This window comes from Ambystoma mexicanum, chromosome 1p, assembly GCF_040938575.1.
Source record: "Ambystoma mexicanum isolate Mex_15411 chromosome 1p, UKY_AmexF1_1, whole genome shotgun sequence".
NCBI lineage: Eukaryota > Metazoa > Chordata > Amphibia > Caudata > Ambystomatidae > Ambystoma > Ambystoma mexicanum.
The window spans coordinates 194,367,810-194,395,135 of record NC_090921.1 but is presented as its reverse complement, the minus strand read 5'-3'; the positions used below and the strand labels follow the sequence as shown (position 1 = coordinate 194,395,135).

Below are 27,326 nucleotides of genomic sequence, written 5' to 3'. Positions count from 1 at the left end.
CAACCAGAAGTAGCAACACACGCGTTGGTCTCCATGAAAGGCATGTACAGTGAACTTCTGGCCCCGCTCACCTTTAACCAGTGCCAAGGGAAATGCCCACATGCATCATGTCGCTTACGCGATTAGGCCCTTTCCTCGAATTGCACGCATTAACACGCGGACGTGCTGTTTTTTCACGTGCTGAATCACTATGCACCCGTGTCGAGGGAAACGCCCACGCGCATTACGTCACATACGCGCTTACGCGCTAAGGGCCTTTCCTCAAATTACACCCTGAAATGCTGTTTTTTCACGTGCCAAATCACTCCGTATCAAGCTTGCCACGCGACCACACACAGAAGAAAACGCTCCTGCCCAGAAGGCCATTTTCCTGCCCCCAAGAGCCCCGAGCCGACTCCCACCAGCCATCTGCTACTGCCTGCCTGCCTGCTGGCCACATGCCCTGCTATTTGGTGCCTGCACGTCTGCCATCTGCAGGGGTCCAGTTGATGTGACTGGAACAGAAGACTCCCAACTGAAGTTCCATCGCTCCACAGCCCAGCACCAGGACCCAATTGCCCACCCACACCTGCCTCGGGGGTTGCCATGTCGGGGGAAACACCATCAGAGACCACTAGCAACCCCTAGCCAGAGAGGCAGAGGGCTGCCAGCTTCACAGCAGGAGAGGTTGGCATGGTGGTGGAGCATGTCCTGGTGCATTATGGTGCCCTCTATGGAAGACGTGCCGACAAGGATGGACGGGAGAGGATCTGGCTGGACATTGTGGTTGCAATCAACGCGAAGGGGGTGGCAACCCGCGACCTACAAGACGTCCGTAAGTGCTGGGAGGACTTCAGGTCCAGGATCCTCAGGAAGGCCCAGCACCTCTTGGAAGCAGCGGATGCAGTGAGGCTGGGTCCACCTTACCACCGACGACATGAGGGCCCTGGAATGCATTAACCCAGCACTTCACCACTCGGTCCTCGAGGGGGAGACTGGTCAGGAGTCGAGCGGTAAGTATCCATGCGTAGTTATTGGACGCAGTGCATGTTGAGGTGTGCCAGGAGTGTGCAGCTTGGACATATGTTTGAAAAGGGCCATGTATGGATGTGTATGTGCAGGGACATGACCGTGCTGAATGTGAGTCCTGTCATGTGTGATGCACATCAATGGTGTATGTGTTCCAAAGCATGATGCACAACTGCATGTGGAGAAGCACACATGTTAGTATTTCTGTGTATGTACTATGGCATGGTTGGGGTGTGACGCATGGATGCTGGTTCCACCTTCATATACGTGCACGGCATACATGTGCGTATGTGTGTTTGACATGTGTGCGACTGTGATACGCCATGGATGCATGTGACACAGACATGTAGGAACCTGATTGGCAGATGTGAACTAGTTGCCAATGATTGCACTGTGACAGGTGGTGGAGATGTACAGATTCATGTCTGTCTGTTGGCGTGTGTGCATGTGTTCAGCACTCCCCATGTTGTTTGTGACATCATGCCAACCTTCAGATGTTCATGCTGGTGTGTGTGTGTGTATGGGTGCTGCTGCCTGCTGCACGATTCCTGTCAATTTGTGCATGTGTGTAGGTTCAAATGATATGAGTGTTGGGAGTGTGATGCCATCTGTGAAGTTTGACACTGCCACTCATGTGCAACTGTCATGTGTATATCCGACCATTGTACAGTGCCCTGATGCCTGTGTTCTGTCTCTCCCTGTCTGCAGCATCGACTGATGAAGAGGGTGGAGACGGTGCTGTGGAGCACAGCGGCAGGGATCATACCGCCAGCCGGAGGCGCAAGGCCCAGCTCTCCTCCCACGTAGTCATCTCTTCCGGGAGTGAGGATTCTGGTGCCGCGTCCATGGCCGCAGCTGCTGAGGGAAGGTCCAGGTGGTGGAGGTTGGAGGTGGACTCCACGGCAGCAGTAGGGGCAGCTGAGCCCCCACAGGGGCCTGTGGAGGAAGATGGCATGGAGTCATCCAGGTTGGTGGGGGGTTCGGTTGAGGAGGAGGCTGTGGAAGGCCCACGCACGGGGCCTGGAGGGGGGATTCCACTGGTGCTAGTGGTGCAGTCCAGGGGCAGGGACAGGCGGCAGCACAGGCCGCCGCGGTGGTTCCTCTGTGTAATCCTGTCCCCGATCCTGTGACTGCATCATCCCGCACCAGCAAGGATGCCTTCGTCGAGACCCGTTTTCAGGGAGGGGATGCGCAAACAACAACTGGCCTTCCTCTCCCTGCGAACGCGGCAATCTGTGACTGTCCTAGCTGGGATGGCAATGCGCCAGCGTGGTATTCAGGATGACGTGCATGGTTCTCGTGAGGACAATGAACGTCATTTTGAATACCTCATTAACCGCGTCAACCTACTAGGACAGGTCATGGGTGATGGGTTCCTCCGTGTGCTGGATCTTCTTGCGTCCCCCTCCTCAACTGAACCCCCTATGTGCCAGTCGTCCGCCGTGCCATCTTCCTGCCCAAGTATCATCTGGGCACCCTGTGGAGCTGCCCCTGAGCCAGTGGCCAGGCTGGTGGAGGACACATCCCTGCAACAGTCGGGAGTCAGAGGTCCAGCAGGGCTGGTCACCCCACCAACTGGACCCCAGCAAGAGGAGGACATGCAGGCATCAACAGGCAGGGCACATGCACGGCAGCAGCAGACTCAGGGTGGGAGCGATGATGGCTCGTAGCCATCAACACCACAGGGGCAGGCATCGGCCGGAGGGCAGGAGGACCCTGGATTGGGAGTGTCCTCCATGTGGCAGCGGTTGGGCCAGCAGATAGATGCAGAGTGGCGGCGGACGGAGGAGGCACAGCTCACTATGGTCAGGGCGAACTCCAGCGCGGGGCATTGAGGCGGGCTGAGTCCCTCGAGGCAACTCATAGGGAGTTGGAGGAGGCCATGGCTGCATCCCTGCGAGACCTCGAGGCCAGGGAAGAGGCCCGCCTCTGGAACATCGACGTAGAGTTCGATGATGCCCTGGCCCGGAACATCAAAAAGTGAGCCGTAGGACTTGCCCGCCCCCTTTGTTCATAGTTCTTTAGGCTTAGGTTTCCTTTGTTTTATATTTTTTTTTGGAGTTCATGGACTTTGCTCCACTTTATGTATATAGTTTTTTATCAATAGGACTTTTTTGTGGTTTTCCTTTTGTTTGGGGATCATGGACCCTTTGGACTTCCATTGTATATAGTTCCGGACTTGTATATACTTTCATTCTTTGGACATCCCATTGATCAATGTTTTTTTAAATATTTTTATGTACTTTATATGGACATTGGCAATGGACCACTTCTCTTTTTTCCTGTTGTGGATTTTTGTTTTTCATTGGGTTTTTCTATTTTTATTTTTTTTGCTCACCTCAATTTTGGGGTGGGGGACATGAGTCGGGGCCTGCTGGCAGGTGTCTGTCAATGGTGGGTGGGTTGGTGTTGTGGGGGACATGAGTTGGGGCCTGCTGGCTGGTGCCCGTCAATGGTGGGTGGGTTGGTCTCGGGGTGGGGGACATGAGTCGGGGCCTGCTGACAGGTGCCCGTCATGGGGTAGGGGACATGAGTCGGGGCCTGCTAGCAGGTGCCCGTCAATGGTGGGTGGGTGATCGGGTGGGGGGACATGAGTCGGGGCCTGCTGGCAGGTGCCCATCAATGGGGTGGGGACATGAGTCGGGGCCTGCTGGCAGGTGCCCGTCAATGGTGGGTGGGGGGCTGGGGTGGGGGACATGAGTCGGGGCCTGCTGGCAGGTGCACGTCAATGGTGGGTGGGTGGGGTGGGGGACATGAGTCGGGCCGCTGGCAGGTGCCCCTCAATGGTGGGTGGGAATATTGGGTGGGGTGGGGGACATGAGTCGGAGCCTGCTGGCAGGTGTCCGTCACTGTGGGTGCAGTGGGGGACATGTGTCAGGGCTCCCAAGTGCATGGTGCCATGTGGCCTGCCTGTGGGGCATGGTATGGGGTGATGGGCTGCCTGCGGGGCATGGCCAGGGGTGTGGGGTGGTCCCCTGTGGTGTGGGCTGCCTGCTGGGCATGGGGAAGGGTGTGGGGTGGGATGGGCTGCGTGTGAAACTCCACACGCACCCCCGGAATACAAGTACCCCGCTCGCGCCAGGCCTATCACGTGTAAAAGTCCCTGCGCACCCCCGGAATACACGTACCACGCTTGCGCCAGCGAAATTGCACGTAAAACTCCACATGCACCCCCGGAATACACGTACCCCGCTCGCACCAGGCCTATCGCGTTTAAAACTCCCAGCGGGCCCCCGGAATACACGTACCATGCTCACGCCAGGCCTATCGTGTGTGAAACTCCACGCGCACCCCGGAATACACATACCCCACTCGTGCCAGGCCTATTGCGTGTAAAATCCCTGCGCACCCCCGGAATACACGTACCCCGCTCGCACCAGGCCAATCGCGTGTGAAAGTCCACGCGCAACCCCGGAATACACGCAGGCAGCCCATCCACCCTCCCCATGCCCCACAGCTAGCCCATCACCACAGTCCATGGCCCGCAGGCAGCCCATCACCCCTGGCATGCCCCACAGGCAGTGCATTACCCCAGTCCATGCCCCATTAGGCAGCCCATTAGCCCAGTCCATGCCCCGCAGGCAGCCCATCACCCCAGTCCATGCCCTGCATGCAGCCCATCACCCCAGTCATGTCCCACAGGCAGCCCGTCACCCCAATCCATGGCCCGCAGGCAGCCCATCACCCCAGTCCATGCCCCGCAGGCAGCCCATCACCCCAGTCCATGGCCCGCAGGCAGCCCATCACCCCAGTCCATGCCCCGCAGGCAGCCCATCACCCCAGTCCATGACCTGCAGGCAGCGCATCCACCCTCCCCATGCCCCACAGGCAGCCCACACCACAGGGGGGACTTTTTCCACGCATTTTACCTGACGCAGCAGGGTACACGTATTCGGAGGGGTGCGCAGGGAGTTTTAAACACGATTTCGCTGGCACGATCAGGGTACATTCATTCGGAGGGGTGCGCAGGAGTTTTACATGCGATTTCGCTAGCGCGAGCAGGGTACGTGTATTCAGAGGTGTGCGCGGAGAGTTTTACACCCGATTTCACTGGCGCAAGCAGGGTATGCATATTCCGAGGGGGGCGCGGGGAGTTTTACACGCGGTTTCGCTGGCACGAGCGGGGTATGAGTATTCGGAGAGGTGCGCAGGGAGTTTTACATGCGATTTCGCTGGCACGTGAGGGCTGTGTGGCGTTTTTAGTGCCTTTTCGTGGTTGGGGGGGCTGTATACTGGTTTGCACCATGTAGGGGATTTGTGCGATGTTTTTGGCACATGGGGTGGGGTTGGGAGCGTAACTGGCACTGCTGCAGGTTCGCTGTGTCACTCTGCGCTACGGCTGGTTATGGATGTAAAAATCCATGAATACGCTGTGCGTCAAAATGGGTATTAGCGCAGGCGGCTGGCGCAAGCTGCTGCACGGGCACTATGTGCGTCAGCCGCGTGCGCCACTTCTGCGCTTGATTCCATGGATTACCCCCTTAGTGTCAGAGTACAACTTGTGCTGCAGATTGTCAAAAACATTTGTATTGCTGAGTTATATACAATTCCATACATATTAGGCAATCAGGATCATTACAGGACCTGCATAGTTGAATAGTAGATTTAAACACATAGGTTCTGCACTGCCTAGACAACTGAATTCCTTAATTTTGGGATTCTTCCAAACTCAGGTCTGTGTTTTCCCTGTTGCTTGACAATTAAAGCACACGTGTACTATAATTCTGTTCTTTTTTCTTATGTTATTCATTTACATATCTAGCTTCATCTAAGTTCAAATGAAGAAATGTCAGCTGGGGCCAGATTACACACACTTTGCACCGGTCCAAGTGCAAAGTTGGCCCGGTATTAGCACAATTTTCTAAAACACTTGTACATATTAGAAAACTATTTCCCCATGATAAGTGCACTTTGGCATTGTATAATCACCAGGAAAATAATTGCCATATTGCAAAAAAGATGCATTTCGGATGTGTTTTTTCACCAGGGCAATGTTTGCGCTAGTGCTGATGCCATTGCATATTAGCACTAGGGCAAACTTTGCCCTGGCGCAATAATGGAGGGGAAATGTATCTTTTTTGCTCAAGGCCAATTTTTGCCCTGGTGGTTATACCATGAAAAACTGCGCTTGACATGGTGCAATAGTTTTCTAATATGTCCAAGTGTTTCTAAAACAGGGCAAACGTTGCCCTAGTGCTAATACCGTGCTAACTTTGCACTTGCACTGGTGCAAAGTTTCTGTAATCTAGCCCCAGGTATGTTAAGCAGCAGTAACCTAATAGCACTGTTAAGCATGTGTTTCCACATATTCTTTCATCTGTGCTAGTGGAGTATTAACATAACAAACGTTCTCTTTATGGCCTTTGAATTAATTAAAACCAGCCGAAGTTTCTTACACATAAGCTCTGCAGTTTTGGATTTTGGTAAATCAAGGAACTATTGAGTTTCCATGAAACTCTCGCTTATTTTTTTATCAATCTTTTTGTATCAAAAACCCATACCTCGGAGCCACACAAAAGAGGCCCACCCAAAAGTATAAACTGTTATCATGTGATTTAAGCTAACACCTCCATTCTGCGTGCCATATCTTCTGAGTGCACCCCTGATTGACGTAGCTTTAACAATCACACTCATTTTATGCTTCGTCAATGACAGATGTGTGTTAATCACAAATCTCAAAATTTCATGAGAGGCTATGGCTTCCCACTGCCACCTGTCAGTAACTCAAAAGAGAAGGAATTCCCATATTTAAATGATAGAAATATGGATAGTTTAAGTAAGATAGAAGATTCATATTGAATTCTTCATTGTGCATTCTGAGTATTGTAAGTTTCCTCTTCTATGTTTATGGCTTCACCTTTCTGGAGGGGAGGGTAATGTAGAAATCTCCTGCAATACCAGCCTGTGTCTCATCCCCCTCCTCCCCTCAGTTCTAAGAACCCATGAGAATCACCAGAGCTTTGTGCAGCATTCACAAGTCCCTGAGAATAATGAAAGTCCCTCCTTGTTTGCCGGAGTAGTAGGTGCTATAATGACTTTAAAAAAGAGACAGTCTGACTTATCCCCTCTCTGGGCAGTGTGTTACTAAATCATTCAAACTGGTCCTAGTACAGCTTGCAATTCTCTTTTTCAGAATACGGTCTTTGGTGCTTAATATTCTTGGGACTATCTCCAAAGGGACATTTTTAAGTGGTATATGCCGAATGGTGTGAAAAATAAAAACCTGTTTCTTGCTGTTTGGTGTGGGTTTTCTCTGGTGTTACTCACTATATGAATCAAGAGTTCAAAAGTTGTCTTCGTTGCTTAGTATCTCTACTATGTTAGGACTGGGATGTCAGTCCACTATGATGTATACCTTTAATCCTCTCAAGCCAAATCAAAGACCACTTGGGTGACTTGTTCAAGTCTTCTGTTTCCTCAATGTTGCATCTGCTGCCATGCCATCAAATAATTGCCTCAGATAACCATTGCAGACACAAGGAATTCCTGACTTTACAATTCTTTGGGTTGTCGCTTTTTTTATTTTGTTCTGGTGTGTGTAAATAACCTCATCATTCCCACTTTCTATATGAACATGGTGGAAGAGCTAGCTAAAATCACTGCTGATTCAGGTACCCAATGAGGAGGACCAGCTCAGGCTCGTCAGGCTTTAGTTCCATTCTAAACTCCTTTAGGTACCTCCAGGTTATGAATGAATAGTTGTGACTCATTAGGTTTACTTTCATCGTGTCCATCCTGTCCTTGTATTGCATCTGTAAGACAAACAAACTAATTAGGTTAATGCTATGCCCTGAGAATATTCCAGGAGCATAGATCACCAGCTTCACTTCAATATCTAGCACTTCCAAGTCTTGCTTGGACATGGATATCTGCATCGTGGGTTCAGGTATACCAAATAGGCATTTCCAGGTATGCAAATTGCCTGGAAATTGCCCTACAGTCTGCAGAGAGGTCTGCTGTGTTCTTTCCCCTGCTGTTACCTGCGTGTGGAGGCTGTGTTTGGAGGTACTAACTAGCTCTGCCTCCATTTCATTGAATATCGTGGGTTCCGTGAAGTGGCCCATGGTGTGTTTGGAAAGTGCCATACTGTCTGCAGGAAACAGCAAGCAGACGCGGATGTTTTGGATGAAACGACTTCAGTCGTGTGAGACGACTTGAGCTGACTTTGTCCATCAACCATGAGGAAATAGGGCAATGACTGTCGCATTCTCAAGGTGTTGAGCAAAACCTACTTGAGGTATAGTTTGAGGCGCTGAACATCTTTAAACAGACATAATGCATGGTCAACTTGTGATGATATATGATGTTGTTTGTGTTGACAAGTTATGAAGTCGTTAGCATAGCGGTTCAGAAACATGGCAGCGAGTGTTGCTGCAGACGGTTGCTAGAGTCCGCTGGTGGCTCGTTTATTCTGCCTGTTGCTGCCCAGTGACTGTTGAGCGTTCCTTTGAGCTGGTGCTTGTAGGACCACCAGTAACTATGGGGCCGCCCTTTGGGCTGGTCGGCTTAACCTCAGGCCAATAGCAGTGCATTTAATCCTTAAAAGCAGTCGGTATTGGCAGACGGTTCTGCTGGTGGTACTTTTATTAATCCTCTATTCTGGCAGTGTAAGAATGCGTGATAAAAAGGATATCATCCCAAAAGTGCGGAAATTACACAACTGGACAATGAAGTGGCCCAAAACATCAGGGCTCAGTGAAGAAACATGAAACAAAGGAAACAACGCCGACCCTTACCGCCTGAGTATGAGGTCCCTTAGCGCCATGGAGGTTTTAACACCTGCTTTTAGCAGGTGTTAAAATCCATGGCGCTAAGGGACCATGGAGTTAATTACGCCACCGTAATTTACGGTGGCGTAATTAATGCCTTCCCCACTCCCATTAGGCCCTATGGGGCAAAAATGGGAATGGGGAAGGGTAAATGGGGATTGGGGACTTACCGCCCCGCCAACCTCGGAATGGGGCGGTAAGTCCGCCAACCACCATGGCGTAAACGTAGTTTACGCCATGGTGGTAAAGTCACGGACCAGGCGGTAACTTACCGCCTGGGTCGTAATGAGGCCCACAGTCAGGCTGTTCAAACAATACAGTCTATTTACGGACTCATTGATTGTTTGCACTGGAAATGACTTCAGTGACGGTCTGGACCCGTCTGTGGGCCCATATTAAGGGAAGTGGAAAGACGGTCTAGTATATCATTGTTGGATGTGTGTATCAGTTTTGAGGATGAATTTCATGCAGTTGATATTCCATCCACAAGGCTAAGTGTGTCGCTGAAGTTGTGTGACTGACTCCCCGTGGTGCGAGTGAGGGAAGAATTTCAATTTATAGAAGACGTTATCTGTCAAGCACGTTTGAATGTAGGAGAACAATCTTCTCTTGCTTTTCAAGCAGTGCACACTCTCACAATTGCCTCTGTGGAAGGCGGCAGCAGCCCAACTGATAGCTTTAAACCTAGTATTGCAGTCTTTTATTAGACTCTACGATACAGTGGTACTGAAGGTAGAACAAATACCAGCATTTTACAGGATCTGAAAGCATGATTAATAACTAGCGATTTTATTGTTAACAATGTCAGGACAGTACCAGCAAGCGTCACAAATAACACATCTGAAAATCCAAAAGGGAGTGCAACTCATATCCACAATGCTGTGACCTACGAGCTAAAGGTTTTAGCCAATATGGCTAAGAAAAACAACAACAGCATGATCGCAAAGAAAACAAAACATGCTAAAGTTTGCATGCCCCACAGTAAAAGCGGGTCAAGAAAGCTTTCAAGAAATCTCTTAAATGCTTCAAAGGAGAGAGAAGTTTCTATGGATTCTGTAAAGATACCAGATGTTATTGTCATTAATGACACACAGAAAGTATTTCACTCAAATTCAATGATCAAGGAAAATAGGAAACGTTCCAGTAATGGGACTGACTGATGGCTAGTGGAATCCTTTTATAAAAATGATTCAGAAAAAGCACACTAAAAAGAAAGGCCTCAGAACGTCATTCTGTACAGCAGCAACATAGAATGATCATGATAAAGATAAGGTGATCGAAGAGGCGCTCCTGAGAGTGATAATTGCAACCTCACCATTCTAAACAAAGAGGTAAGGGAAATTGTTGACTAGGGTTTGGGGAACTTGCACATATCTAATCTAATGCAATTGAGGGGGTAAACACGAATGTTATCCCACATAAAAATCAGTGCACAAAGGCATTAGAGGGGTTGGTTGGTTTCTGATTCTCTCTCAATTATGTTTGAATCAATTCAAGGTGAGGAGCATGTTCCCCTCCACCGGGCGAAAATATTATTATTATTTTGTTTCAATCATACCAGACTTGTCAGCAATTTCCTGCACAGATAAAACATTTGGCCATCTTTTTGATGATCCAGTGGTGGGCAGATGTTAAGCTCATTTTTATTCTAGAGTAATTAAAAATGTAGTCTTTAACAACCATATTGAAATGATAAAAAGAGGTTGTGAGAGCTACGAGACTAGGGATGTGAATGATGGTAAAGTAGTAGGGACACAAACAATGAATGTCCCAAAGGACACACCTAATATAAAATGCATGGTGTGCAATGATGGACGCAGGCTTGCTACATTTGACCAAGAACCAGCAAGCTCAGTATGGCTGGCCTTGTCACTCAAAACAACCACTACAATTAGAGCAGGGTTTGATACAAATTGAACGGAAGATACTTAGCTGGAATTCACATGGACATCACAGTTTCTTAAATTTGTACATGAGTGAAGTGTTTGTTCAGTATGACATTGTGCCCTTACAAGAAACATGGTTATGTGTGACACTGTCACTAGATTAAATAGGCAGTTGGCAAGAGACATGCTTTTATTTTTACGGCACCATCTGTCTTCTGCCCCTCTGTCCCAAATAAATTAGGATATTCCCTTTGAGCAAGGATGCTAGCTCCCCGACCTTGGGTCCATCCTACACATTGTCATCATACTGATCTTTCTTGTCAGCTTCCTGCTTCTTCACCCTTTGACCTGGAACTACTTGGTACAGTGGCCCCACACCCCTTGCATGTTTTCCCAAGGGCTGGCTATTCCTTGGTGGACACAATGTGCCCTGGATCTCCACATCTAAAACACTGTAATTTGCTGCTTCTTTTGTCCTGCTCTTACGTCTCCTATTCTAAGGGTGCATACCCATGTCACACCCCCTTCCTGTGTGGCAAGGACGGTCTTGAACATTGTTGTGGATTGTTCAATGCGTTTAGTCAGAATTATGACTTTGCCCACAGAGTTTCATGGTCTTGCCACAATCTTTCTCTGCTTTGATCATTGTTGGTGTGTAGCATAAAGTGGAACCTGTTTGTTTCTGCGAGGAAGTGACCACATTACATCCAGACGCTATAGTTCTCAGTGGCAACCATTTCCCCCCATCACTCTGGGCTTTGCATTATGACATCCTGGGGAGAAACTATTGTCTGAACATGTGAGTAGTTCATTGTATGAGGTTATACTCTCCCCTTCGCTAGATTGTATAGTGTGTAGGTACTTGCAAAACTCTTATCCTTCAGACTTAAGGTGTGAGGGAAACAGAGCTATTTCCTGGCCTGGCAACAGGATACTGCATACTATTGTTTCCAAAGGGGAATTCAACTCCTCTTTTTGTAGCTATTTCTGACGGAGGATTCTAGTTAGTGCTTGCCCTGACTGCTCTATTGGCAGTTCTTATTGAAACTTATCAGAAAGAGAGAGAGAGAGTATACTTCGTGAACTTCATTTGAGATGTCTTATTGCATGCAGGTTATGACTGACAGTAGATTCCTTCTGAGTTGTGTCCTAGTTTTCTATACCTTTTTTGATGCGAGTTATTTTGGAGGTAGCACACTGCTGTGTAGTTATTATTCACTGTCTTGTTTCCCAATGCACACATCTGCAGCCACAATCTTGCCGAGCTGCTAAAGGAGCCTCCATGTTGCTGGCGTATATGCAGGCGAGGCACATGGACTGGCAAGAGGTTGGCAATATTTGTATCCGTGGTTTTGGGTTTCATGCTCACTACTGTTGCTCACTCTAAGGGTGTATAGGGGTCATTACGATCCAGACGCTAATTGCGCCAACTTTACCACCATGGTGTAAACTATGTTTACACCATGGTGGATGGCGGATTTACCGCCCCATTCCAAGGTGAGTGGGGCGGTAAATCCCCATTTCCCATTTTCCCTTCCCCATTCCCATTTTTTCCCCATAGGGCATAATGGGAGTGGGGAAGGCGCTAATTACGCCACCGTAAATTACGGTGGCGTAATTAGCATCATGGCAGGTTAGCGCCATGGATTTTAACGGCTGCTAAGAGCAGCCGTTAAAATCAGAATAGGCGTTAAGGGTTAACGACGGCGTTAACCCTTAACGCCTGGGTCGTAATGAGGCTATGTGCACAGTTTATGGCCATTTCATCTAAAACCATTGCATCTAATGCCATTCCATCGACATAGTTCCATCTAAAAAATGTCCATGTCATGCATTATTTTTTATTCTTGTTTTTTTTGCCCGCCCAACCCCAAACTCCTGTTTTTAACCTTTAAAATACAAGGGAACAATAATTAACCCTTTACCCCCTAAAAACATGCATTAGATGGACATTTTTTAGATGGAAAAACTTTGATGGAATGGTATTAGATGAAATGGTTTTCGATGAATTGACTAGATACCCATGTGCACCATGCCAATATGGGGTCTGTAGGAGGTAGGGGAGAAAGGAAGACTATATCAGAAGGAAGTCACCCAGCTCCTTGTTTAGCATGTTGCATTACTCTACTCTTGTCTGCACCCTATGGTGCATCGGAAGCCCTTTGGTACAGTGTTAGGCAGGGTTGCTATTGTAATGTGCATGGGGCCCTTTTAGGTGGAGCAAGTTCTCCTTTGCTGCAGGCTCACTGTAGGGAGTTCAAGAAGTGCCAGCTCATCTCCATATTACTGGAATAAAGCACCTTACCCAGAATAATGGCTTAACAAAATGACAACTGCTCTGCAGGAGTACAGGGATGAGCAGGGGCATAACTGCATACTTAGACCCATAGTACTACTAAGTTAGCACTGATCCCATTCTTAAAGGTAAAACAGACTAAGACCAACTTTTGTGGTAATGTGGGATGAGTGAACGATATACCCTCAGGTGGGATGTGAAGTGATAACATTAACAACCCAAACAGCAATAGTGCGATGACTCCAAATAAAAAAGAATGCTCAATCAAGTTTCTATAAAAATATATAAATCTAAATCAAACAATAAAAAGGCAATCAACTAACTAAAAGTATTATAAAAAAAAATCCACTGCTTTAGAGAGCCCACAGAAAATTCAGAACTGTGTCTCTATGGCAAAAAACAAGGTTGGTCCTGGGAGTCCCTCTTCCGGACATTAGTCCCAGTTACGAGGGACTTACCCAGAGTCTTTAGCTCACTATCTTTCACAGAGAAGAAATATCCCAAACATATCAGCCTTTGTCCTGCCCTAGGGCAGTCCAGCACCGAAACGTTAAGCAATCCTCCTCTGAACAAGAGTACCAACACCAACCCCAGACACGTGTTTTGGTCTGGTCGGAACTCATCAGTAGGGCGGAGCTGTGCCTCTCTAAGAATAGTGAGCACTCTTGAAACTTTAGCAGGTCTGATCGAGCAAGCAATTGCAGCCATGTCACTGTTTAATGAAAATGTTCTTGAAGAATAACCTGAGACCATGGGATTCACAAGTCATTATGGTCCCAGTAAGGGGACCACAGGATCAGAGCCCCTCAACAGTATCTTAGTCCTGCCTTGGGAGTCTCAACAGAGTAGAGGCGGACTTCTTGGTGCTTTTTGGCAGTTGAACCAGGTTTGAGAATACGCGCCTCACTTTGATCCAGCATTGAGCCACCATTGAGATGGGTCTCTGTGCAGTTGAGGCAGTGCTAAGGATAGTGCAGTTTGATGGGTCCAACAGGTTCGAGTCAGGGATCAACTCAGATCGGGATGGTGATTTAGTCAGGTCGAGTCAGCATGTGATGTGATGGCTCTCATCAGTTTGTATAGAGAAGCAACTTCACCACTAGCTTCCCACCTTCCCAACACATAGGCTGTGGAATGAGTACTCCATGAATGATTATAACTTTCACTCAGCTGTATCTGTCACCATCAGTTCAGGTATCAAAAACATATGTTAATATGTATACACAGTAAAATAAAAAGACCATGTGTTCAAGAGACACATGTACAATCTAATAAGACCAGAAGACGGGCCTACTAGAGGCCATTGGAACAATCAGCGTTTTTGTGAAAAATACTTACAAAGAATGTATCACGTAAATCATACAGACATGATCTTAGCAGCTACATTCAATGGAATAGGTGTGCATACGACTTTTTGCATTAAAAAAAGTGTGATGTTAGTAACACTGGTGATTCTGGTAATCAATGTCTATTTATCATGACACGTCAACACTCAGTCCTGTTTCTGGGAGTAGAAAAACACATAAGCAGGTTGAGTCCTGATGTTAGTGCGTTGTCAGCCCCCGTCTTCAGGACGCTATCGAACATTAATTCTGGGCTCGAATGTTTTTCCTTATCAGTACCCCTACTGCATACAGTGTCCTATAGAGATAGCCATGCACAAATCAATCAATATAAGTCTATTGTTCGCCATTCCCGAGTGTCAGATTTACCCAAAACACGTCAGCACTAACTTGTGGGAATTCTAGCCTACTCCTTGTGATCTGGTTCCACACGATTCAGACGAGAAATATGTTCTCTGTAAGAGACGCTCGCTCATTTTGCTCTCACGTTAATGTGTGTCTGCGTCTGGTTACCATCTTGGGTTGGTGTAAACTTAGAGCTGGCCACGCGCTCGCATTCGTGTACATCTGCATGTGGCTGCCATCTTTAATGAATATATTATTCGCCAGTTGTCATGTGTCTAGCTCTTGCACTGAAATGTTGTCAGGCCGAGTACAATAGTTAATTTCACATCCTTACTGTTCATGGCCTGTAAGAATGTCATTATATTTTCCCTTGTTCCCTCCCTTGCCTTGAAGTGCTTTGAAACACATTGTGTATAGGCACTTATAAATAAACTATCATAAAGGGACGTTACGGTTATAAGTAAAATAGAAAAACCCAAGAAATTCACCAGTTATGGTAAGCTATGCAACCATAACTCGTGCCACCGCTGTGTACTGCTAAGACTAACACCCCAGGACATCAAAGATGACATCACAAATGGCATTATTGATGACATCACTGATGACAACACATAAGTAAAAACAACCGGCCTGGATATGTGTTGTCATCAGCAATGCATGGTGGTGACCCGAGCTATGGTTGCATAGCTTACCATAACTGGCACATGTGTAGTCTTTTTTTATTTTACTTGTAACCATAACGTCCCTTTAATAAGGTTTTTCACTGAATGTGATCTCTTTTTTAATGCCATTTAACCATAACGTCCCTTTAAAAAATTGTTTTCACTGAATTTCAAAGGTTTTAATTAGTGCAATTTAACTATAACGTCCCTTTAACAAAGTATTTTTTATGAATTTCATTCATTTTTATTAGTGCAATTTAACCATAGGATCCCTTCAATAAAATGTTTTCAGTAAATTTCATAGGTTTTTAGATGTTACATCACTGTATATATGTTATTAATAATTCCTCTTGTAACATATATGAAAGAACGATAGATAAACCTCCTTTAACAAACATATTTTTTGCAACGCATACTGATGTGTGTTGTTATCAGCAGTGCATGCTGGGGATGTAAGTAATGGATGAATTGCCTAGCACATGAGGCTTGAACATTACCCCAGCCCACCAAAGCCCTTCGTTATCCACTGAACCTATGGTGTACCTATTCAGCGTCCACTATACCCTCAAGTGACAATGACCACTGCTCATCGCTTGCATTCATGGCCAGTCTCCACAGTCCATGGGCTTCGGCCATACCACATGCCCCAATAATCAAGTCAGAGTACACATTTGTCCTTGCCATTCACACTGCCCAGGCACCAACGATATATCACTATTTTTTGTACTTACATTTTAACACTTTCAAAAAAGCAAAACCGACGACAGAGTTGCAAAAGCATGCTTTCAGGTCCTTGCTGATGCTCCTCATGCAAGGTATGCTGCAATCCCATGCAGCACTTCGGGCTGCAGCCACAAGCAGACTTTGTTTTCCCATTCAAACCTATGGCTTTGGCCATGGTGCATGCCCCAATAAGCAATTCAGAGTAGATATTAGTCCCAGCTGAGGGTCAGGCCCACTTTCCAGTCACCAAAGGTATTTCACTATTTTTTGTACCTACATTATGACACTTTTCAAAACATAAAACACGGACAAAACTATGCTTTTGGGTCCTTGCCAATGCTCCTCACACACGTTTGCTGCAATTCCGTTGATGTTTTATTTTTTGAAAAGTGTCAAAATGTACATACAAATAATAGTGATATATCTTAGCCCCCACTTGACAGAATCTTTTCAAACTTCGCAAAAATATTCAGGGTTCGGTCTATGATCTTTGTGCAGATTTATCAAATGGTACCAAAGTTATAAGCCATCTTAAAATGTTGAAACCCACTTCTAATTTTGCCCCCTCTTGACAGAATTCCACCAACCTTTGCAAAAACATTCTACCAGAATTCCACCAACCTTTGCAAAAACATTCAAAGTTGGATCTTTAAAAGTTTTGCAAACCTGTACACAGATTCGTCCAACAGTACCAAATGTATAAGCCATTCAAACATTTTGGGACTCCACCCCTAATGTTGTCCCCTATTGGCGAAACAACACCAGACTTTGGATACGGATTCGAAGGTGGGTCTAAACTAAAATGATATTGCAGAATTTCATGCAATTTCATTGAATGGTACCAAAGTTATAAGCCATCACCAACCCTGTAAATATGCATGGATTTCCTTGATCTTTTGTAAAGTTTGCAAATGAACATCCCAGCAATGTCCACGAACATCTCAGATGTTCCCAGAGTTCTGAAAAGAATAAAACACCTGACTTTGGCTTTTTATGGCCATATACCATCCCATCCTCACCCCACCTCCCCCTTTGGCTGACTCTCATCCTGACACAGCCCTCTCCACGCTCCACTCTGCTATATCTGATACTCTTGATATACTTGCCCTGTCATGAGAATCCGCCTGAAGCCCAAAGCCAAGTGCAACTCCTAGTATGACTCTGGCCTTGTCACCCTAAAACGCAAGTGTAGGGTGGCTGAGAGGAAATGGTGTGCTTCATGTACATCCTCTGACAAACTGGCCTGCCGCCTGCTGCAAAGGCAATACCAGCTCTCTGTTGTAACCAAGAAGAGAGCGCATATCCAAGCCCGCGTCTCTGCAGCATCTAACAACTTGGCCAAACTCTTTAAAATCTGCAAAGAACTGGCCAATCCTGCCGCTGTCTCTACCTCTCCTGTCCCCTCCCAGTCCCTCTGTACGGCACTGGCTTCTCACTTCATCTCTAAAACTCAGGACATCCTGTCCTCTCTCTCCTCCTATCCCCCACCACCCCTCACTCCCTGCTCTTCCTCTGGCCTCTCTGCAACCACCTCTCCTCCCTCCTTCTCTGCCTTTCCTCTGTTCTCCGCAGACATCGTTTCTAGACAAGTCCGATCTATGAAAGTCTCGTCAAAACAGGTTAACCCCTGTTCCTCCAAAACTATCAAGGACCACATCGACTCCCTGGCACCTCCCCTGGCTGATTTCTGCAATCACTCCTTCGCCACTGGAGTCTTCCCATCCCCCTGAAGCACTCCCTTGTGCACCCTCTTCTTAAGAAACCCTCTGCTGACCCCTCCTGCCCTGCCAACTATCGCCCAATCTCCATCACTCCCTTCCTGGGCAAGCTCCTGGAGAAACTTGCCATCTCCCAGCTTAATCTCCACACTGAATCTGTTGGTTGTCTTCATGACAATCAGTCTGGCTTCAGAGCTGCCAGAAGCACGGAAACAACTCTCGTGAACATCCGTGAAGACCTGCGCTCCAGCCTTGACTCTAACACCCCTTGCGTCCTCATCCTGCTTGATCTCTCTTCTGCCTTTGACACTGTCAACCATGCCATCCTGCTCAACCGTCTCTGTGATAACCTGGGTATCACTGGTCAGGCTCTGGTGTGGCTGACTTCTTTCCTCTCCGACCGACCCTCCCAGATCCAACTTGGGTCCTTCCTCTCCACTATCTTCTTCTCTACCTGTGGTGTCCCCCAGGGGTCTAACCTCTCTCCCTGGCTGTTCAACCAATACCTGGCACTCCTGGCCCACTGCATCGCCGCTCTCTGCCCCAACTTTCAGTGCTATGCGGAGGACACCCAGCTCATCTTCAGGCTACCCTCAGCCTCCTCCTCTACCTCCCTCATCTCTCTCTGTCTGCTATCCAAGAGTGGTGTGCCGCCAATAACCTCTGCCTTAATGCCAGTAAGACTGAGATTCTCCTCATCGGCACACCCGCTCCCTCCTTTCCTGTAGCTCTCAGGCCGGTCTCTCTTGGCCCTCTTCCTGCTCCCACCTGCATGGCTAAAAACCTCTGGGTCATCTTTGACTCTACACTCTCCTTCTCTCCTCACATCTCTGACATCTCTAAGAAGTCACACTACCAGCTGCACCTCCTCAGAGGTATTCTTCCTTTCCTCTCCTTCCCCCAGAAGCTCACGGTCTCCAGAGCTCTGGTTCTCTCTAGGCTGGATTATTGCAACTTCCTCTTTCTAAATCTGCCTGCTTCTACTCTCTGCGCTCTGCAACTTATCCAAAACAGTACTGCGAGACTTGTCCTTGGCCTCAAGCCCAGGGATCGTATCTCTCCAGGGCTGAAATCTCTGTACTGGCTCCCAGTGGCTGCGAGGATTAAGTTCCAAACCCTCTGCATTGTCCACAAGACCTTCTGGGGTCTCATTACCTTCAACTCTCTCTCCTTAAATACCTTCCTTCTCGAGCTCTTCACTCATCTACCTCATTCTCCAAGCAACGTGTTGGTGGTAGATCTCCTTTTTCGGCCGGGGCCTCCCTCTGGAACAGCCTCCCTGCCTCCCTGAAACTTGAGGAGAATCATCCTAGGTTCCGGAAGCACCTCAGAACCTTTCTCTTTGCTTCTGCTTTTTCTCCTCCTCTCCCTTGCTGACTTCCTGGCTGACATTGATGTTGCACTGTTTCCTGGTCACCCTCTGATCTAGGGCCCAGGTCCCCTCCCCTGCCAGTCGCACTCCTGCACTACCTTCCCGGCAACCCCTGCACCTGGAGACTGTTTTCTGTATCCCTACAGTCCCATTACCAGCACTTGACACCTGATGTCTGCACTTACCCTTGCACTTGCCACCTGCTGGCTGTACTTTTACTTATTGTTTATTTTGTTTTTCTTCTTATCCCATGAACTGCACTGTCCTCTCCCCTTCACCCCCCTGCACTTCTCCTCCCTCCCCTTCCATGCACTTGCGCGATCTGAATGACACCTGGCCTAGTAGGATCATTGTCTGTCCTCCGTTTGTTCCCCGCCCTTGCCTCATTGCACCTTGAAACACTTGTCTATGGGCGCGTTATAAATGCCATATCATATAATACCATCCTCATCACTCCTCACCTCCCCAGGGATTGTTCCATTGGTTTGACAAGTGTTTTTTAGTATGTTTTTGCTCCGATGTTCAAGGACTATGGGAGCAGATCGCAAATCCAACATGGCATCCATTTCAAAAGTTTTGACACACCTCACGTTTTTAATTGATCAAACAGAGGGCACGTACGCTGTCCGCGAATGTTACGCAATGTCCGGATTGGCCAAGAGGTGTCCGCGGACACCAAATCAGGAACCTACTTTTTTGCCATTTTAAAAATATATACTGGACAGATTTACACAAAATTTGCAAAAGCATGCTTTCCGAACCAAACAAATCCATCTAGGGGTTTGGGCAGTAGGCATGAGCATAATTTGTCATTATGTCACACCAAACTTCGCAAAAACATTTGGAGGTGGCCATATACTTGTTCGGCAAAGTTTGGTGAGGCTTCGCCAAACAGCGCCAAAGTTATAAGCCACCCAAAAACTGCGCTTCCTACGGGTTTAGCAACTTAACCATAACTACAGGGCCACAACTGTAATATATGCATGTGTAGTTATATGTCTATGGGCCTCATTACACGGAAGGCGGTAACCATGGCGCTATTAGCACCATGGTTGCCGCCGGTAATTTACCGATCCCGCCAAGGTGAATGGCGGAATTACCGCCTAATTCCAAGGTTGGCGGGGCCGTAATTCCCCATTCACCATTGGCCCTTCCCCATTCCCATTTGAGCCCCCATAGGGCTCAATGGGAATGGGGAAGGTGGCAATTACAGTACCGCAAATTGCGGTACCGTAATTGCCTCCAAGGTCTCTTTGCGGATCCGTCCTTAACGGCTGGTAAAACCAGCCGTTAAGGTAGGGAGCAGCAAAGGGACCCCGTAGCAGGGCGGTAAGTGATTACCGGCACCAGTGCCCTTAACGGTGCCGGTAATAACTTATCGCCATCCATGTATTGAGGCCCTTTGTGTATATAATTACTCTTAAGTAGACTGTTCAGTGTAGAGTTTGGGGTAAGTGTTAGGGGGAATGTAATCTAGGTTTAAACATTAAGTAGGGGTAGGGTATCACACATATATGGATACTAACAGATTACAGGGGGTAGACGGGAGGTAGTCTGGCATGAGGTAGCAGGATAGTGTGGTTGCTTGCTTGGGCAACCTAGCGAGATGGCACCTCCCACAGATGCCATCTTCTGGCCTCACATTCCATGTGGGTGGCACCTGAGTTTGGTTAAGGTGTCTATTTGCATCAGGCCCACCGTAAGGGTCCACACAACCCCTCCAAGGAAGGGTGAGCTTACATAGCAGTTTGAGCTCACATCAGGGGAATCCCAGGGAATAATAAAGTGGAAAGTATTATTAAAGGTTGAGTTGTTTTATAAATAGGGGTCCACATTAGAATCCCTATATAATTCACTCTCGGGTCTGTGCTCGAACTCAGGGTGAAGACCATCTCTTATTAACAGAGCTTTAATTCGGCAGGTGCAGTGCCCCTCCCTATCCCACGTGCCTGGTAGGTGGGGGAGGGTGGTATCCATGGGAGCTGTCCCTACTCCGAGGAAGGGAAGACTACACCCTTGCATGGACCAGGACTGGAATACACAGGCTACATCATGGAGCCAGTATGCCCCCTGAGGAAGACCAGCTGCTTATCTACTAGATACTGAAGTTTCTGGCAGCCAGAATAAAAATAGAGCCTGCCCTTTAAGTCTCATTTAAACCTCTAAGTGATGGCCATCCTTAAGTGACTGCTCATCTCTTGATTGGGAGAGGTGCAGAGATCATGGGCCTTGCATTCTGTTGCTCTGATCCGGACAATTTTATTCTTGCAGTGCACACCTAGGGTAAATGTTAATGTACACCGCTGAACTATGCAGCCCACTTGAACATGTTTAATGCATTTGGAGTACTAATTTTATATTTTCCAATTCATACTTACTTGCTAGTAAACTTAGTATGCATATTCCAGGTTTGGCATTCAGAATTACCAGTTGATCCAGGCTATGTTGTTTGCCATTGACGAGATTAACAACAACCCCAAACTTCTACCCAACATCACCCTCGGCTTCCAGATCTATGACTCTTGTACATTGCTTCAGCGGTCTCTCAAGGGAATCCTATGGACTCTATCAGGAAAAGAGGAACCCATCCCAAACTACCAATGCCGGAGAGGTTTGCTGCCAGCAGTCATCATAGGGGATTCGGGATCCACACGCTCAATTATTCTTGCCCACGTCTTGGGTCTCATCAGGCACCCCCAGGTAAGAGAGTAGAATTACTAGAGATTTGAAGAATGGGATTATGCTAATCAAAAGGCAGAGGCCGTGTTTGAATGGGCATGGGAAGAGACCACTAGATACCATGTCCAGTTCACAATATCAGTCAAAGGCTAGGTTGAAAGACCCATGCTTCATTCATTATTTGTTATATAAGTACTAGATCTGAAATGCATTAGAAATATTTTTGTCTGTGTTTGAACCTTTCCTTTGAAATATCTTGGGGGCAAGAACATATCGCGCCAATGTTTCTCCCTCCGATATCATTCTAAATGGGACACACAATTGCATCAATTAGCACCTTGGGAGGGAACCCCAGTCAACCAGTTAGCTTCAAACCCTGGATGAATGCCAAGATCCAAGCATATGATCAGGGGAAGCCTTATCCTAGATGCACCATCCATTGCCCCCTGCCTCCCTCCTCCACCCCTTTGGCTTTTCCCCCTCCACCCGCATTACCCACTCCCTACCTTCTTACCTTGCCACAACAGCCACCAGCACAGCCACCTCCCTTATATGCCATGAAAATGGAAAATGCCCTCTGAGCGGAATGCTACCTTTCATATCCATGGAAAATGAGATGTCCTCTTTTATGTCTTCACAGCTAGGCGCTTGTTATGGTCAATGTTTTTTCTTGTTTCGTTTGTTATTGGCACCCCAAGGGTTTGTCTAGGCCTTGCACTTGGGCCTATGGCCATTACCAGGCAGTGTATCATGGGGCTTGCCGTACTATTGCTTACAACCATCTTTTTCTGTGAATTATAGAATGAGCACAGGCCCAGAGTACAATCTCAAACACTCTCAAAAACAAAAACACACACACACACACACACACACACACACACACACTGAAAAAATGGATGATGTCTTGCAGGAGCATAAGGATGTGTAGGGATAAAATGGCCTGCCCACTTAAAAACCAAAACACAATGCACTCATAAAAGCTATAACTCCTTCAGCTTTTCTGCTAATGCATGCTGAGGGGAGGCATACTCTCAAAAGGGGTGTGAGGATGACCAGTATGACCCAGACAACACAGTATCACAGTGTCGAAACACTTGTGTATAGGCGCGTTATAAATGCCATATCATATCAAAATAACGGGAATGTACAAGCTATCTATTAAAAATATAAGCAGGTTTATAAAGCACACCATCCGCACATAGAACGAAAAGAGATTACTATACAAAACCCCACCCCAAAGGATAGAACAGAGAAGATGCAACTGACTGGACAAAGTAGCACTCTGAGTGCAGTTCCAGGGGTGGTAGGTAAGGTACTACCGAAAAAAAGACTATCGTACTGAAAACAGAGATGATCGTGACCTAACCAGTCTCTCGGGTCCCAGTGGACACGTGGGCCTGTTCCATGTTAACAGTACCTGGATTCAGTTCTTGGTAGGCTGACGCATCAGACCTGGGTTTGAATGTTTATGTGAGCTGATCAGGCTCAGTTCAGACACGTAGGATCATGAAGGCCTGGCAGCAAACGGCCATCAAGTGGGGCGAATGTGGATAATATGTGCGGTAGAACAGCAGCTCTTCAAAGATGAAGTCTTGGGCGGCCCCAAGAACAGTTCACAGTTCCCCAGTCAGCAGTTTGAGTTGCTGGGCGCAGGTCGTCAAAGTGGAGATCGACGGTGCGACAAAGTACGATCAATGAGGCGGCAGTTCACAGGGTAGCTGGGCCAAGCCGTGGTTGCAACCCCTGGTTAGAGTCAGTGAGTGACTCTCCAATAGTTTGATTCAGGTCCAGCATTGAGCAGCTGCTTTGGGTCTAGCAAATGAAGTGCTTCACTAGAACATGATACAGTATAGAGCTGGTTTAGATTCAAGCAATTGTTCAGCGGGTTGGAGAAGCACAGACACCACCGCCAGCACCGCCAGCACCTTTCCTATGGTTCAAGATGTGGAGAACAGAGAGACTGGTTGAGTGCAAGAAAACAGGGAACTTCAGCTGCTCTGGCCCTCCAGCTTCTATGAGGCCTTCGCCAAGGAGTATAGGACATGATGCTTCCATTCAGGGTCTGCTCTCCCAGCTTAGGAGATCTGTTGCAGAGTGGTGGTCCTGGTTCACAGAATTGGCGCTCTGGGAGTGGTTAAGGTAGAGATCTTCCTTCTATCTTGGATGACTCGTTCTTCACCTCAGGCTGAGGACTTTGGACAGTACAACCATCCCAAAGGAAGTCCAGTGAGATTCTTCAGAATGTCTCTTTTGGCTTAAAGGATTCTTGAGGAGTAGAGGGAATTTTTTGAAGGGGTTAGAGTCCCTTTCTTTTCAAGACACACGTCCACAGGTGATTGGTCTAATGCTATCCTGCTTTAGGCAGTCAAACCCTGCTCCTGGCCAGAGTGGGCTTTGTCATGTTGATGTCACACCCAAAGAGCATTGCACCAGAGGAAGTGAAGGAGGCATGAAAGGGAAAGAGACAGCAAGAAACAAGATTGTGGAAGGCTTCTTCCAGTGCCCAGAGTTTTCCTGCCTATCCTACTCCTGCCACATTCTCTCCTTAATGACTTCAAATACTTTTAGACATGCAGCACCCTGGTGTGAGGCTACGCCTCCTGAGTGGGTGTGCTCTTTTCATACCTGGGCCCAGGACAGCTGCCTGTTTTGCGACAGTCTCTTTGGGAGGGTGTTACCAGCGCCTCACAAATGGATATAAAAGAGAGGCTGTGTTCTCTGGATTTCTATCCTGTCTTGGGGCAGTAATGGCCCATATTACATGAATACATAATTCCTTCCACAGCAGAGCTGACTCACAGTAACTAACACATGTGCAATGTCAATTTGGATGTGGCATCCCTAAGTAGAGCTATGCACTATGCCTAAACACATACATACATTATTTTTAGAAATGACTCTGCCATCAACATGGGGTACTCATGATCATTGATCAGCGCCCAGATGCTCCCAGCAGCGCCAAGATGCCCCCGGTTAAGGCACACTTTACGAATGCCAAAATAAATAAATAAAATGGTAGTTTTGGTACAGGGGACATATTTTAAACGCTGTCTTTGTGCTGCATTGACTTTGTGTTGCTGTAGTGGCTAAGTGGGCATCGTGTGACCTTTGGACCCATTCGGCACCATGAGCAGAGCAGGTTTTTGCGGAAGAGGCTACTGATGCAGCGTGGTAAAAGTATAATATGCTATTGTCATGGAGTATGGAGAAGAAATCACCCACATCATTGTATGTATTAATACAAATACAAAAAGCCAGGCTTTGCACCCTTGCGAGATGGCAATTCCTTTCACACACACACACACCAACACACACAGATACACAGACACCCAAATATGCCTTTCTTCAAATGTTTCACACAGAGAAAGCATAGATGTCATCGGGACAACCCTAGAACAGGCTTGTATACACATGGCTCAAAGTGCTTAGTCTGTCACACTCGAAGTTTCTTCCATCACTGTGTCTCACCAGCCCTACTGGGCAAGACTGTTTAATCATGGTTGTAAGAGATTCCTCAACATATTTTCTTCAATTATCAGGGTCTTCACTGGTGTTTTAAACTCAGCATTAAGTGGTGCCCAGGGTCTTCTTCACTCTTTTCTTAAAGTCTGTCCTTGGAATCTTAATCTTGGGTTTAGGTGGTTCCTTCACCCTTTGTATCTTCTTTTTTCAGGGGTTTGTTCCTGTCCTCTCAGTTCCAGGTTTAACGGTTTCCCTCATCTTTCTTTTTCAGACACTTTCACCTTGAATCTCTCCTTGATGGTGAGAAAACAGATCAATACCAGCGTAGCATGCCAACTCCAATTCATCTCCTTCTGATTTCCAAGCTGTCCAGGAGTACTTGCCCATCTCCCTCTCTTAGAAATCTGGTTGCATGGTTCCTATGCCTTTACCTCCCAGCCTTACTGCCACCTTACTGCCTTGGAGAAAGAGTGCTCAGTTGCACCCTCTTGATCTCGCCAGCTACAAACTTGTTAGCATTTTGCTCTTCCTCCTATTTCTTCACTCAAACACCCTCCACATGTTCTAATCCAGCCACCTCCCTTATTCTGATTCACCATCCTCCTATGTTAAACCAACCACTTGCTAATGAACAGCTCCATACCCCATCTGGTATTCATATCCAGGCTCCTCCTTCTGTCTAAATTAACCACCCACTGATGTTCAAATACAACCTTCTCCTGGTATTCGCTGCCTTTCACCTGCTGTTCTATACCACTCACTTCCTGATGGCTGACTCCACCTCTCACTTCCAGCCTCCCCTGCTCCCCATTGATTATCCCCAGTCCTTCCACCGTCACCTCCAAAAACCACCACCACGCTGAAAACTCCTGCCACAACCATCTTCTTCAAACACCCACATTGCCTGAATGGGAGCCACTACCCTTCTTTTGGACTTTCTGTGAGGGTCTGAACCTGTGCATGTGAATGGATGAGGGCTGTGAGTGCCTACTTTTCTTTGGTTACATTCATTTAATTTAGGGCTTTGGGATTGGGCCAAACTTTTAAAATGTTGATCCGCCATCTTGGATTTTACTCTTACCTATTATGGCAATACTGTAACCGCATTTTTTCCCAAGCATTATTCTTGTTTGTATGTAGGCAGTCCCCTGCATCAATAAAAAATAACAGAAGCAAAATAAAAGTGCTTTTGAATTTGGAGCCATTTGCCCTGTGTGAGCTCTTTGAGCTTGTGTTGCTTGGAAAACAAACATAGTGTTGGTTTGTTAAGTGGATCTGCTGTGGAAATTTGAAGGGCATATATGATGTCTAATTCCTTTGCTACATATTTTCCTTCAGTTTCAGATCTTCACCCCCTGAAAATCACAGTGTTGAAAATGATATCTGCTGTGTAAATCCATAAAATACATACATTTGAGGAGAGGGAAAACATTGCATCACTGTTTCCATTCTGCTTCAGCCCAAAAGTGAGGACCTTGCATGTCTTAAAGAGATGGGGGCTCATCATGAGTTCCCGGAGCTATCGTACTGTCTCTGCTGCCCGATATCTCGGTGTTATTACTGGGTTATTACGGGTGGTGGAGACGCTGGTAACTCCCCAATCCATGGAGTCCCGTAACACTCCATGAGATGAGGTATCTCGAAATCACTGGCGCCGCTGTAACAGTGCTAGTGATTCAGCCATTTACCGGCAGACTTGGAGTTGGCCGATCCGGAAAGTGGCCGATATACGTTGTTAGTGGCACCTTATTTCCGAAACAGCCACCTCGGAATGAGGGCCATAAGGGTTCATTACAAGTTCCGCAGAATCCTGCTGGTAATTCCGAATGGTAAATGGCTTATGAATTACTTTATTTTAAATAATATTAGGTCTGGTAATAATGCTAGGTCACTCTGTTTGAACTGTAATTAATTATCTTTTACTTATGATGTGCATTCATTTCTAAAACCTCCTTTTATAGGTCATTCAAGAACTGTTAAAAATGTAAATGTATTATATTTATATTTTTATTTTATGTTTTTGTGTTTACCTTTTTGTCTGATGTTATTGGAGTTTTTCGATG

The 27,326-nt window shown here is 47.0% G+C and overlaps 1 protein-coding gene across 1 annotated transcript in view; it reads left to right on the top strand.

Moving 5' to 3' along the window:
• The first annotated feature begins 2,890 nt into the window (after positions 1-2,890).
• LOC138464594 (extracellular calcium-sensing receptor-like) overlaps positions 2,891-27,326 on the top strand; it is a 63,799-nt gene continuing 39,363 nt past the window's right edge. The window contains exons 1-2 of the mRNA XM_069607218.1: positions 2,891-2,988; positions 21,531-21,822. Coding sequence (XP_069463319.1) covers positions 2,891-2,988; positions 21,531-21,822 — 390 coding nt within the window. The remainder of the gene's footprint in view (positions 2,989-21,530; positions 21,823-27,326) is intronic.